This window comes from Geotrypetes seraphini, chromosome 4 (genome assembly GCF_902459505.1).
Source record: "Geotrypetes seraphini chromosome 4, aGeoSer1.1, whole genome shotgun sequence".
Classification (NCBI taxonomy): Eukaryota; Metazoa; Chordata; class Amphibia; order Gymnophiona; family Dermophiidae; genus Geotrypetes; species Geotrypetes seraphini.
In genome coordinates, this window is record NC_047087.1 from 34835366 (window position 1) to 34850339 (window position 14974).

Below are 14974 nucleotides of genomic sequence, written 5' to 3' on the forward strand. Positions count from 1 at the left end.
CAACAGTGCCAGAGCTTTCCCGACAGATACTCAGATCAAACAGGTCCAGCAACCAGAGAAATCAGCTGCCAAGTGCACAGGAGCCAACTTTCCAAAATGATTGGGGGTGCTAAACCCAATGGAAATTCCCTCTCTCTGGACACAGTCAAGGAGTTCATTTGACATTGGGGGGAAAGAGGTGCTCAAGCACCCCCAGAGATGGCTCCTATGGCCACGTGCCCAGACTTTTGAGGGCAGAACCTCGCCTTTAACTATTTTCTGAACTTGCAGCTCTGTTTCATCCGTTTCCACTGGATGCCTGAGTTACCATGATGGGTGCCAGACTGGCTGGCTGAATACAGGGGCCGAGATTCGGGCTCCCTGAACGCCAAAACAGGCATACCCTGTTTCCCTGAAAATAAGTCCTAGCATAATTTTTAAAGATGCTCCTAATATAAGCCCTACCCCAAAAATAAGCCCTAGTTGAGATCAACCACCGAAGCCTCCCACCCCTCCCCCCGACTCCATCCCTAACACTAGTGCTGCCTGATTTGCTGAAAAAAATTGGACTCATCGATTCAGCAACCCCCACCCCTGCTACTTTAGGAGGCTTCAGAGCAAAGAGATGTCAGTTTCAGGTGGGAGGGTCGGTGGGGGTCTGCTGCACAGGGGGATGGGAGGGATAGAAAGATGCTGCACAAGGGGAGGGGAGGAAAGATGTTGCACATGGGGATGGGGGAGAAAGGAAAGAGGAAGAAATGGGATGGAGGAGATGAAGGGAGCCAGTCTGGCTGAAAAAAAATAAGACACCCCAGAAAATAAGCCCTAGGGCGTTTTTTGGACCCAAAATTAATAAGACACTGTCTTATTTTCGGGGAAACACGAATAGTTCACCCATATGCTGAGCAGACCCCACACACCTCCCTGTACCGCAAGTCAAAGCTCAAGCTGAAGCTAAAGCGGACTGAAATACACTACCGGCTGGTGGTGGGTCCGGAAAGCGGCTGGTCGTGCAGTAGTGCTCCCGAGCGCCGCTAGACAGCTTCTTCCTCCGGCCGGACTGCACCAGCGCCCGTGTCGGCCATGCACTTCCCGGGTACCGAGAACCAGCAAGAAAGGACCACGTCCGGAGCCCTTTCAGCACCAGCATGACGCATCCTCTGCTCTGCTTTCGCCCTCCCCCTTTCTCGGCCACTTCCGCCACGCGCCATCTGCTTCCTGTGTGTTATAATGTCTATCACAGTGCACGCGCGGGGTGGGTTGGGAGTGATCAAGGGCTAAAGCAGCTCATGCAAAATGCCTAGATCAATCGGCCTGATCGCATGGTTTCAACTAAAGGTTGCTGCGTCTTCTAGTGTCATAGCGAACATGTTGAAAAGCTTCTCCCACTGAAAAGCAGAACCTAACCCGTTTGCTTCATTAACTCTTTCTAGCGCTTTTCCAGTAGGGCTGAAAACATCCCTGGACCACATGCAAGCACTTACTAGAACATGACTCTCCTACTTCTTATTTGCAGTTAAGTCCTAATGCTAATGAGCTCACTGGTATTTAAAGGAGCTCATTGGCAAGTCCCTCTAAAGCTCAGGGAATACCCCTGCCCTAACCACTGAAAACTACTGACAGCTCTAAGCTGTCCATGGTCCCTGCTAACATTCCTGTCAAGTGACTGATCCCTGATTGGCTCAGGGACTGACAGGAAAATAAACACAGGCAGCAGCCATCCCGAGCCTCCCCCATTTAAACATTTCCCAGTGGTCCAGTGGACCCCTGACCGTCCCCTCCCGATCTCCCTCAAACCTGAAAAATTCACTGTAGTTCAGTGGGCCTCCCAACCTGACCCCCTTCCAACCTTGAGAAATTCTCTGGTTGTCCAGTAGGCTCTCTCCCTACCAATATGAATGGTTTCTACTTAGAAAATAAAGTGTCTAAACTGAATGTATGGATATAAAATAGAGGAAAAAGGATCTCAGAAATCTGCTGGGAGCTTGGAAATACCAGAAATAAATCCAAGACTTTTAAGGTTCCAGATTTCAATCAAAGACTCAAAATACCTCTCCTGAATGTGAAAATATGTATCACCAATTAAACTCTCCAACTCAAATTTGTATCTAAAGTCTACCCCATGTTGGAGAGTGTAATTGGGGGAAGAGAAATGCTTCTGCTGCACAGGAAAGGGGGAAGGGAAATGCTGCTGCTGCTGCTGCACAGGGAAAGGGAGGGGGAGGGAAGGAAGGGGGAAGAGAAATGCTGCTGCTGTTGCACCCAACTGGGGAAAGAGAGGGAAGGAAGGTGAAGGAAGACAAGGGACAGGAGAGGAACAAGAGATGCAAAGTCCATGGGAGGAAGGGAGACCATGGAGGGGGAGGGAGAGATGTCAGGGCATGAGGGGAAGGAAGGAGACAGATGCCAGACCAGGGGAAAGGAAGGAAGAAGGGAGGGAGAGAAATGAAGGAAAGAGATGTCAGACCATGGAAATAGGGACAGAAGAGAGAGATATGAAGGGAAGGGAAGACATGGAAACGTAGATTTTGAAAAGAAAGCAGGAAAATTGGATATTAAGTTAATGCCAAAGATGGATGCAATTTCTTTATAATGTCACTGGGGTACTAATAGTTAAATATTAGTGGAAGTCAGAAAATAGTTCAAATAAAAGAACTGTCTTCTCATTCAAATTGGTAACCAAACTTCAGGATTGCAACCATCACGTTTGAAAGTCACTCAGAGGTATAGAGTTCTTCAAGAAGAGAGTTGCGCCCTCTAGTGATGAACCAAAGTATATTTTTCAGTCGTTGCAACTTTATTAGTTCTGGTTACGCTCCAAGTTTGATTACAAAAGTAAATAAATAAATAAATGTCTTTACAGTCTTTCAAACACTTGTATGAAAATACTTTGTTTTTTCTTATCTTTACAAATCTTTTCAAATGAACATCGCTCTGTGAGAAAATTGAGAGCAGCTTGATAATTCAGTTTATAACAGGTTCGGGGTCTCTACGTGGCCCCGTTTCGATTCCTTCTTCAGGAGACCCTATTGTATGTAAATTGAAAAACCTTTTCAATGCTGATAGAATGCTTCAAGTTTGCGATGTGGTAACATCGTCAAAAGAACGCTGTCGGTGCTGTGAATTTAAACAGCACCGACAGCGTTCTTTTGACGATGTTACCACATCGCAAACTTGAAGCATTCTATCAGCACTGAAAAGGTTTTTCAATTTACATACAATAGGGTCTCCTGAAGAAGGAATCGAAACGGGGCCACGTAGAGACCCCGAACCTGTTATAAACTGAATTATCAAGCTGCTCTCAATTTTCTCACAGAGCGATGTTCATTTGAAAAGATTTGTAAAGATAAGAAAAAACAAAGTATTTTCATACAAGTGTTTGAAAAACTGTAAAGACATTTATTTATTTATTTACTTTTGTAATCAAACTTGGAGCGTAACCAGAACTAATAAAGTTGCAACGACTGAAAAATATACTTTGGTTCATCACTAGAGGGCGCAACTCTCTTCTTGAAGAACTCTATACCTCTGAGTGACTTTCAAACTGATGGTTGCAATCCTGAAGTTTGGTTACCAATTTGAATGAGAAGAAAGATGGATGCAAGGCAGAAAGTGAAGACGGAGAGAAAAATAGTCAAAGGACAAGAAGGCACAGAAAAATAAAGTCACTAGCCAACAAAGGTAGGGAAAATTATTTTATTTTCAATATAGTGATTGAAAGGTGTCAGTTTTGAGAAAGGAAAGATATTAAACTTTAAATACGAGGGCCGCAGAAATAAATAGTTAATGTCTTATTAAAGAAATGACAATTTTGCATAAGGTAAAAACTCTTTATAGTTTATAAATCTTTCCTTTAACTGTTAAAGGAAAGATTTATAAACTATAAAGAGTTTTACCTCATGCAAAATTGTCATTTCTTTAATAAGAGATTAACTCTTTTTTCTGCGGACCTCCAAGTACCTACAAATCCAAAATGTGGCCCCACAAAGGGTTTGAGTTTGAGACCACTGTGCTATATGCACGTGGTGTTAAATAAATTCCGTGTACTGCAACAATTAACATCATTTATTTATGAGTAATTATTCTGTTATTTCTGATTTAATTTCTCACAGGCTATATACTGTCTTTATCTGCCTTCATTTTTTCTATGCTGTAATATTGAGCACGTTCATTCATTTGTTCTGTGTTCGGCAGCAAAAAGCAAAAACCAAAACAATGGCTGGGAAGGGGTAAAACGCGGACTTCACGGACCTGACGGACCTCGCGGATCTAAACCCGTACGGCTTAAAAATCTGAAGCCGTGTCGGTCCGTGTCCGTGGCGCTTGTAGTTTCTGTCGGTGACAGACCTTGATGAGATTTGAGCGCTGACGGATCCGTCTCAGCATAGGGAGGGAAAAGTGTTAGGATCCGTCAGCGCTAAAAATCTCTTCGAGGTCTGTCAGAGCCAGAGACTAATGCTGGAGCGGCAGAGCAGAAGCCAAGAGAGCGGGGACATAGGTTTTGGACGTGCGTTATGGAAAAGAAGTCTCCAAACTCCAGCACTAGTCTCTGGCTCTGACAGACCTCGAAGAGATTTTTAGCGCTGACGGATCCTAACACTTTTCCCTCCCTATGCTGAGACGGATCCGTCAGCGCTCAAATCTCATCAAGGTCTGTCGGCGACAGAAACTACAAGCGGCACGGACACGGACCGACATGGAGAGCGCTTAGTTTCCTAAAAAAATGTTTTCGAAATTTGGCACACATAACGCATACAGAGCTGGATGAAGACATAGGCAAACTAGGCATGTGTCTGGGGCCCAAAGGTTTAGGGGGCAACCTGCTCGTTGCAGGGAGCGTTATCCCGTTACCATCTTCTACTTACTGAACAAACTAGCCCTATTTTGGCTGAAGAATAGCTGTGCGGATGGCCTTTGGCGCGCGAGAATCCTATTTCTGCTTTGCAACCCTTCCCAAGGGCCTCTGGGTGCGCTCGGGGATAGGTAAGGGGTCCCACTCATTAACTGCAGGACGCGCGGGGGGGCAGGTGAAGGGAGCTGCTCATTGGCTTCAGTGCACGTGCTTTTACGACGTCATTGATGAGGTCGGCATTTTGTCGTTAGCAACGGTCGCTGCTGGCGCGTTCTTAAGAAATGCAATGGCCGGTTATTTGAAGAGCGCTTCGGGGATTGTAAAAATATTAAGACTGGTAGGTAGGATTGCTGAGAGTATGATTAGTAGCACCTTATAATGCTTCACGCCCCCCCTGAAAACATTAACAATGTCCGAAGGTATTGCATAGTTCATCAGAAGTGCTAAGTCTTGCTTATTAGTGTGTCGGGCTCATTGAAAGGTCTCGAACTCCTTTTTGCTCTTGCTAGAGCTTCTCTGAATTGATCCTGTGTTTATTAAATAAAATAAAGGCAAGTTTGAAAGGAGAAAGACCTGATGCCCTTTCACCTCCCCAGGGGCCGATGCTCAAAGCAGATGTAAAGCAACAGTGAAACAATTCTGGATAATAATACAAATGATATGTGTGGTTAATTGGCCTTAACAAAACCCAAAACCAAAGGGAGGACCATATAAGGCCAGATAAAACTGGAAGTGCAAGCACATCCCTTTTCTGCACTTTTAAAAAATAAACCTTTTTAAATATTTCACTTTAATTTTGTTAAATGCTCATATATAAGTACAAATCAGGCACCAATGTTTTGCTTTCAGTTTTCCTTGGAAGTTTGGTTCTCATTAGTGGCACTCAAATGTGCATGGGCTTCCTTGCCCTTACAAAAGAAGACAAACTGCAATGCAATATGAAAACTGACTATTAATCTTCTGAAAACCATCTAGGCTGCCCATCAGTGGGCGGTAAATTTTCAGCATTATGGGTCATTCTGGCATGTCCCTTTTGGATTCTATAGTCAAGGTGTCCAGTCCATTACTGTGATCTGGGACTGCAGAAATCCACACTTTTCTCACAATGTACTCCTACTACTTCTGAAAGAGAGACAGAGCCCCCTGCAGTTTCAATTTATGCAAGTAATCCGTACAGAAGTCTTATCTGCTCTGCATCTTTTTCTTATTTTTTCAATTAAAGTTCTTTTTTGGTGGCTCGGATGTCAGGAGACCCTTTGCGGTGGTCTTCTGGAGGAAAGGAACAGTATCACAGAGCCGGACTGTAGCTTCACAGAGAAATTTTGGTGAACCTGTGGAACCAGCCTGCTGTGTGCCACCTTTTTAGGGCTCTGGGTCCGTTCCCTGGGAGCTAGTCAGAGGTTTAAGTGCAAAATGGGTGCATCCTGAGTAAATAGCCCCTTGGGATTTTAGAATGCAGTCTGCCTTTTCTGTCCCCGGTTGCGCGGAGAGGTTCCAAAGGGGCCGAGGTTTTGGTCGGGTTCCGTCTGACTAGCAGTCCGAAGATCTTGAAGTTTGGTCCTTTTGGAATATTTCTGAGGCAGAGAATCCTTTTTATCCAGCTGCAGTAAAAAGAGCTGACAGGCAAGGCACTTCAGTGACTGTGAGTACACCTCCATTATTTCCTATGGGAGCTTTAGCGGTGGTCTGAAAAATGCATTTTTTAAGGGCTTCTGAGGATAGAATTCAGGTCTCCCACCTCCCCGAACCCCAAATTGCTATTTTTTATGTTTGAAAATTGTTTATTATTGTCATTTTTGGCTTGAATTTGCTAGCAGCGGCATTCTTGTATTTTTATCTATCTTTTTTTCTAAGCTTAAATTCTGCCTCAAAACCCCTCAATTTTGCATAAAATCGGTATGAATGGACTTAGCCCCTAATCTGTCAAATACATATTTGGATTGTGACAGATTGCCAGCAACAGAGCATCCATGTACCACATGCTGCAGCACACTGGGGAAGGGAGCAGGAGCTTCGGGCCTCGCCTCCGAGTCCTCAAGGGATAGGAAGTCGGCATGGGTTCGGGATTTAGGCAGAAAATCCTGCCCGATGTCCATTTTTGATGGTGCCAAACATCTGTGCACCGAGTCAGGGAACTCCTTCTGAACAACACCAGCAACTCAGTGAGATGTTTATATTATTATAACACCTAAAGGTGTTAAAATCAGCCTTCATCATTGTCCTCTATGCTTGCTCTTTGATGACCTCATACAAGACAACAAAGGTCACAAATATAAGAACATAAGAATTGCCTTACTGGTCAGATCAATGGCCCATCAAGCCCAGTAGCCCATTCTCACGGTGGCCAATCCAGGTCACTAGTACCTGCCCAAAACCCAAGGAGTAGCAATATTCCATGCTACCGATCCAGGACAAGCAGTGGCTTCCCCCCATGTCTTTCTCAATAACAGACTATGGACTTTTCCTCCAGGAATTTGTCCAAACCTTTCATAAAACCAGCTACGCTATCCGCTCTTACCACAACCTCAGGCAATGCGTTTGAGAGCTTAACTATTCTCTGAGTGAAAAAAAATTTCCTCCTATTGATTTTAAAAGTATTTCCCTGTAACTTCATCGAGTGTCCCCTAGTCTTTGTAATTTTTGACGGAGTGAAAAATTAATCCACTTGTACCCGTTCTACCCCACTCAGGATTTTGTAGACTTCAATCATATCTCCCCTCAGCTGTCTTTTCCAAGCTGAAGAGCCCTAACCATTTTAGTCTTTCTTTCAATGACCACCTCAACTCCTTGGTAAAAAAATGCTTTTTTAGCCTTCATATGCTGAGGAAAGTAAGATCCTGCTTTCATCAAAATCACTTTGCCGTCCTTGTACAATCCATCATCCTCTCCAGATTGGATTATTGCAACTCCATCTACTTACGCCTAACTAAGAAAAACTTCCATTGACTTCAGCAGATTCAGAATGCCGCGGCTAAGCTTATTTTCGCAAAAAGCAAATTCGACCATGTCTCACCACTCCTGTCCAAGCTTCACTGGCTTCCTGTACCCTCCAGGATCCTCTTTAAATGTGCCTGCTTAGCCTTCAAGATCCTACAAGGCATCCTTCCTCCCGTTATCCCACTCTTTTGGAATTCCTCAAACCCTAATTCCACCAGATCCTCCCAAAAATTAAAACTATCATTCCCTTCTACAAAAGGTATATCCCGTGCAGGAAAACTAGGAACATCCCTCCCCTTTAGAACCACAGAACTCTGGAACAACCTTACATCCCCACTTAGAAATTCAAGCTCCCTCCAACTTTTCCGCAAACACCTGAAAACTTGGCTCTTTTCTAAAATGTAACACCTCCCCCCTCTCTGGTACCCTGGCCCCTCCATACCCTCTTAGTTCCTATCCTATAACCCTTCATTGGAGTTCCTTTCCATCCTAACTCTGTAAACCGTGCCGAGCTCTACGCTTGCGGAGATAGCGCGGTATACAAACCTAAGATTTAGTTTAGTTTAGTTTCCTCATACAAGAGGAGTTCCATCCCCTTTATCATCTTTGTCTCTCTTCTTTGAATCATCTTTTATAGAGATGATGCAGTCCATAAGCTTAAGATTTAGTTTACTCTATTGCAGATTTTGGTATGATCAACAAAGAGGCAAATTTTACCCAACAACCCTTCAGCAATATTTACAAAAATGTTAAAAAGAACAGGCCCAAGAACATAGTAACATAGTAGATGACGGCAGATAAAGACCCGAATGGTCCATTCAGTCTGCCCAACCTGATTCAATTTAAATTTTTTTTTTTTTTTTTTTTTTTTAATTTAATTTAATTTTTTTAATTTTTCTTCTTAGCTATTTCTGGGCAAAGCTTTACCCGGTACTGTGCTTGGGTTCCAACTGCCAAAATCTCTGTTAAGACTTACTCCAGCCCATCTACACCCTCCCAGCCATTGAAGCCCTCCCCTGCCCATCCTCCACCAAAGGGCCATACACAGACACAGACCGTGCAAGTCTGTCCAGTAACTGGCCTAGTTCAATATTTAATATTATTTTCTGATTCTAAATCTTCTGTGTTCATCCCACGCTTCTTTAAACTCAGTCACAGTTTTACTCGCCACCACCTCTCTCGGGAGCACATTCCAGGCATCCACTACCCTCTCCGTAAAGTAGAATTTCCTAACATTGCCCCTGAATCTACCACCCCTCAACCTCAAATTATGTCCTCTGGTTTTACCATTTTCCTTTCTCTGGAAAAGATTTTGTTCTACGTTAATACCCTTCAAGTATTTGAACGTCTGAATCATATCTCCCCTGTCTCTCCTTTCCTCTAGGGTATACATATTCAGGGCTTCCAGTCTCTCCTCATACGTCTTCTGGCGCAAGCCTCCTATCATTTTCGTCGCCCTCCTCTGGACCGCCTCAAGTCTTCTTACGTCTTTCGCCAGATACGGTCTCCAAAACTGAACACAATACTCCAAGTGGGGCCTCACCAATGACCTGTACAGGGGCATCAACACCTTCTTCCTTCTACTGACTACGCCTCTCTTTATACAGCCCAGCATCCTTCTGGCAGCAGCCACTGCCTTGTCACACTGTTTTTTCGCCTTTAGATCTTCGGACACTATCACCCCCAGGTCCCTCTCCCCGTCCGTGCATATCAGCTTCTCTCCTCCCAGCATATACGGTTCCTTCCTATTATTAATCCCCAAATGCATTACTCTTCATTTCTTTGCATTGAATTTTAGTTGCCAGGCATTAGACCATTCCTCTAACTTTTGCAGATCCTTTTTCATATTTTCCACTCCCTCTTCGGTGTCTACTCTGTTACAAATCTTGGTATCATCTGCAAAAAGGCACACTTTTCCTTCTAACCCTTCAGCAATGTCACTCACATACATATTGAACAGGATTGGCCTAGGCACCGAACCCTGAGGGACTCCACTAGTCACCTTTCCTTCCTTTGAGCGACTTCCATTAACCACCACCCTCTGGCGTCTGTCCGACAGCCAGTTTCTGACCCAGTTCACCACTTTGGGTCCTAACTTCAGCCCTTCAAGTTTGTTCAACAGCCTCCTATGAGGAACTGTATCAAAGGCTTTGCTGAAATCCAAGTAAATTACATCTAGCATATGTCCTCGATCCAGCTCTCTGGTCACCCAATCAAAAAATTCAATCAGGTTCGTTTGGCACGATTTATCTTTTGTAAAGCCATGTTGCTTCGGATCCTGTAACCCATTAGATTCAAGGAAGTACACTATCCTTTCTTTCAGCAACACTTCTATTATTTTTCCAACAACTGAAGTGAGGCTCACCGGTCTGTAGTTTCCTGCTTCATCCCTATGTCCACTTTTATGAATAGGGACCACATCCGCTCTCCTCCAATCCCCAGGAATCACTCCCGTCTCCAGAGATTTGTTGAACAAGTCTTTAATAGGACTCTCCAGAACCTCTCTGAGCTCCCTTAGTATCCTGGGATGGATCCCGTCTGGTCCCATCGTTTTGTCCACCTTCAGTTTTTCAAGTTGCTCATAAACACCCTCCTCCGTGAACGGCGCAGAATCTACTCCATTTTCTCGTGTAACTTTGCCAGACAATCTCGGTCCTTCTCCAGGATTTTCTTCTGTGAACACAGAACAGAAGTATTTGTTTAGCACATTTGCTTTCTCCTCATCACTCTCCACATATTTGTTCCCAGCATCTTTTAGCCTAGCAATTCCATTTTTTATCTTCCTCCTTTCACTAATATATCTGAAAAAATTTTTATCTCCCTTTTTTACATTTTTAGCCATTTGTTCTTCCGCCTGTGCCTTCGCCAAACGTAACAGAACCTTGAGGCACACCACTGGTAACATCCCTTTCCTCAGAGAAATTTCCATTGATCTCTACCCTTAATCCAAGCAGCAGTTGTCCTTTTGACTCCTTTCTAGAGAGCATAGCCAAAATTCCCCCGACTCTCGCAGTCTTCTCATCAGAGGCAGATCAATCTATTTTCACCAATGATGGCCTCTTATCACAACAGACCAATGAGTGGGTGCTTCGAGTAATTTGCCCAGAGCTGTGCCCTGCACTTGCTGAGAAGACCTCCAGACCAACCACCAAAAGAGTTTCTTTTCAGCTCCCTCCAGAAGACCCTCCACCAAAAGCTCTCAGCCGTTCTCTAGCTAAACACAATAGAGCCTGTTCCTCTATAGTAGAGGGGTCGGGTATTCTACTCCAAGTATTTCCTGATGCCAAAAAAGACTGGAGGCGTTCAACCAATTCTAGACCTCTGAGGACTCAACAAATACTTGTTGAAGGAGAGGGATGAATTAATTCATGCATCATTTAAAAAATGTAATAACTAATATAAATGCAACACAGTCATCTTACAAATTTTCATGGTGCACACAGTGGAAATTCCACTGCCCCACCTTCAGCAACCGTCAAACAGATGCCAAATTCTAATTGGTTGTTTTGCGTACTTCACATGCTCCCTTTTTGTACGCAAGTTGTTTGTCAAATGCATATCACGTGTGCTCTTCTGCGTATAATATCCTCCCCATTTCTTCAAAGTTGCATTTCACTTGGGGAAAGGAATTTTAAAGTTCATAACAAAATGAGAGAGCCTTTTGAAGTAAATATTGCAGTCACTGTGATATTGCCCAGGTATCAATGATAACCTATCACAAACTTGTGTCAAGTGATATATTTAATCTTATTGTTTTGATGTTTGTACACTTAAGGTAAGATTGAAAATGAATAAAGATTTATTTTTTAAAATACCCACAAAGTTGTGTACTCTACTTCTATTTAAACCTTGTGGAGTCACAGTGTTTCAAGGATTCAAGTTTTATTTAAAATTTGATTAATCACTTAATCATACTCTAAGCTATGAACAAAAATAAAAGTTTTAAAACATTCTGGGGATACAATATATGTGACATAGACTTAACATATAGGACTTACAGTGCCAATGGGGAAGGAGGGAGGGAAATACAATATAAGATAGGAAAGAAACAAATAGGTGATCCCAAAGATGGATCTACAAACAACGGCTCAAATAAACGGGAAGATCATGCAGAAATTGAAAGTGACAGAGAAAGAACGCAAAAAGAAACAAAAAGAGTTATAAAGACTGGAAAGTCCAAGAAGACAACACAAAGGGATCTCAAATGTATGTACACGAATGCCAGAAGCTTATCAAACAAAATGGGGGAACTAGAAGCACTAGCAAGACAAGAAGAACTAGATATCATTGGAATAACCGAAACTTGGTGGAATGAAGAAAATGAATGGGACACAGTACTTCAGGGATACAAACTATACAGAAGAGATAGAATGGGGCAAAAAGGGGGTGGTATTGCCCTGTATGTCCATGAAGGAGTTGAGTCCATTAGAGAAGGGAAGACGGAAGGAAAAGAAAAACTAGAGTCCCTCTGGATATAGATTCCAGGACAGAGCGGAGCAGACGCAAAAATTGGCCTCTACTATCGACCCCCAGCACAAACGGAAGAAGCAGACACAACAATGATGGAGGAAATCAACCATGAATGTAGATCAGGAAACGTTCATTGGAGACTTCAACTTTCCGGGGATAAACTGGAACATAGGAACCTCAAATTGCGGCAGGGAAACAAAGTTCCTGGAAACAATAGGAGACTGCTTCCTGGAACAATTGGTGGGAGAACCGACAAGAGGAACCGCAACCTTGGACTTAGTCCTAAATGGCATAACTGGAAGGACAACAGATGTGGAAGTTTCGGTCCCGCTGGGGACGAGTGATCACAACATGATCAAATTTAAAATTGGCATCGGGAAGGGGAAGCGAACCAGGACCCAAACCACAACTTTTAACTTCAAAAAAGGGAACTATGATAGCATGAGAGCCATGGTTAAAAACGACTCAAGAAAATGACAGCCAAAATCAAAACGGTCGACCAAGTATGGTCCCTACTAAAGAATACCATCACTGAAGCGCAGATTCTCTACATTCCGCAGATATCCAAAGGAAGGAAAAATAAGAACAAAGGAGAACCAGCTTGGCTAAATAAAGGGGTGAAGGAAGTGGTAAGGGAAAAGAGGAACTCGTTTAAAAAATGGAAACGAGAAGGAACAACGGAAGCCTGGAACAGTCACAAGGTCGATCAGAAGAAGTGTCACAAGGTGGTAAGAGACGCAAAAAAGGCCTATGAGGAAAAAATAGCGCAAGATGCCAAAAACTTCAAGCCCTTTTTTAGATACATAAAAGGGAAAAAACCAGCAAAGGAGGCAGTGGGCCCTCTCGATGACCAAGGAATAAAAGGGTGCATCAAGGAAGACAAACAAATTGCGGATAGGTTAAATTCATTCTTCGCATCTGTCTTTACCGAGGAGGATACTACAACAATGCCCGAACCAGGGAAAGCATTCAGGGGAGAAATTGAGGATAGCCTCATTATAGTTGATGTGGACTTGGACATGATATACTATCAAATTGATAGGCTAAAAAGTGACAAGTCCCCTGGACCGGATGGAATTCACCCGAGAGTACTAAAGGAACTTAAGATGGAAATCGGAGAGATTTTACAAACCCTAGCCAACTTGTCAATTAGAACCGGAAAAATACCAGACGACTGGAAGATAGCAAATGTCATTCCAATCTTCAAAAAAGGATCGAGAGGGGAACCGGGCAACTATAGACCTGTGAGTCTTACGTCGGTTCCTGGGAAGATGGTTGAAGCAATAATCAAGGATAGCATAGTGCAACACCTGGAGAATCATGACTTGATGAGAGCTAGTCAACACGGCTTCAGGAAGGGGAAGTCATGCCTAACGAATTTACTTCAATTTTTTGAGAAGGTGAACAAACAAATTGATAGCGGAGACCCGGTGGATATAATATATTTGGATTTCCAGAAGGCGTTCGACAAGGTTCCACACACTAGGCTTCTGAGGAAACTACAAAGCCATGGGATTGAAGGGGATATACTACGATGGATAGCAAATTGGCTGGAGAACAGATTGCAGAGGGTAAGCATAAATGGAAAGTTCTCGGACTGGGAAAATGTGACAAGCGGTGTGCCCCAAGGCTCAGTTCTTGGACCCATATTATTCAATAAATTCATAAATGACCTGGAAGAGGAAACCACGAGTAATATAATCAAGTTCGCAGATGACACGAAACTATGTCGACCAGTTGGATCACATAAGGACATTGAAGAACTCCAGAGAGATCTGAACCAGCTAGAAAAATGGGCAGAAAAGTGGCAGATGAAGTTTAATGTAGACAAATGCAAAGTGATGCATCTGGGTACGAAAAACAAGGAACATGATTATATAATGTTAGGTGTGACATTGGGCAAAAGCGAACAAGAAAAGGACCTGGGGGTACTGATAGACAGGACCCTAAGCCATCGGCACAATGCGCAGCGGCGGCAAAGAAAGCAAACAGGATGTTGGGCATGATAAAAAAGGGTATTACAAGTAGATCAGCAGAAGTCATCATGCCTCTTTACAGAGCAATGGTCAGACCACACCTGGAGTACTGTGTCCAACACTGGTCTCCTTACCTAAAGAAGGATATAACTCTGCTGGAGAGGGTGCAGAGGCGAGCCACGAAGCTAGTAAAAGGTATTGAGAATTTGAGCTATAAAGAACGCCTCGTAAAACTAGGATTGTTCACCCTCGAGAAGAGAAGGCTGCGAGGGGATATGATAGAGACTTTCAAAATACTAAAAGGTTTTGACATAATAGAACAAGAAGCATCATTATTGACGTTGTCAAATGTGACTCGGACGAGAGGCCATAAACTAAAATTGAGGGGCGACAAGCCCAGGACTAATGTCAGAAAGTTCTGTTTTACACAGCAAGTGGTGGACGCTTGGAATGCTTTCCCGGAGGAGGTGGTGACGGAAATCTCCATTATGGGATTCAAGTGCAGGTTGGAAGCACACCTGCTTGCAAATCACATTGAGGGATTCGGGAAAACAGGGTCTTCATCAGGGAACACCTAGGACGTAAACAGGGAACACCTGGATTGGCCTCCGCGTGTGCGGGTCACCGAACTGGATGGACCAATGGTCTGATTCGGTGGAGGCATTTCTTATGTTCTTATAAGGTAGGGTATGAGAAAAAAAGAAGAGAAACAGGAGAGAAGAAAAGGGAAAAAGTTAAAGAATGGGAATAAGATAGTTAT

At 43.5% G+C, this 14974-nt stretch overlaps 2 protein-coding genes across 4 annotated transcripts in view; one reads left to right on the top strand and one right to left on the bottom strand.

The window, feature by feature from the left end:
• The window catches only part of TK2 (thymidine kinase 2), a 54833-nt gene extending 53658 nt beyond the window's left edge, over positions 1–1175 (bottom strand). The window contains exon 1 of the mRNA XM_033943400.1: positions 958–1175. Coding sequence (XP_033799291.1) covers positions 958–1129 — 172 coding nt within the window. The 5' untranslated portion in view covers positions 1130–1175. The remainder of the gene's footprint in view (positions 1–957) is intronic.
• A 3842-nt stretch (positions 1176–5017) lies between these two features.
• The window catches only part of LOC117359976 (chemokine-like factor), a 56484-nt gene continuing 46527 nt past the window's right edge, over positions 5018–14974 (top strand). For all 3 annotated transcript variants that reach the window (XM_033943484.1, XM_033943485.1, XM_033943486.1), the window contains exon 1: positions 5018–5168. Coding sequence is in view for 1 of the 3 variants with exons in the window: in XM_033943485.1 (XP_033799376.1) it covers positions 5118–5168 (51 nt within the window). In the remaining 2 variants the exon portion in view is untranslated. The remainder of the gene's footprint in view (positions 5169–14974) is intronic.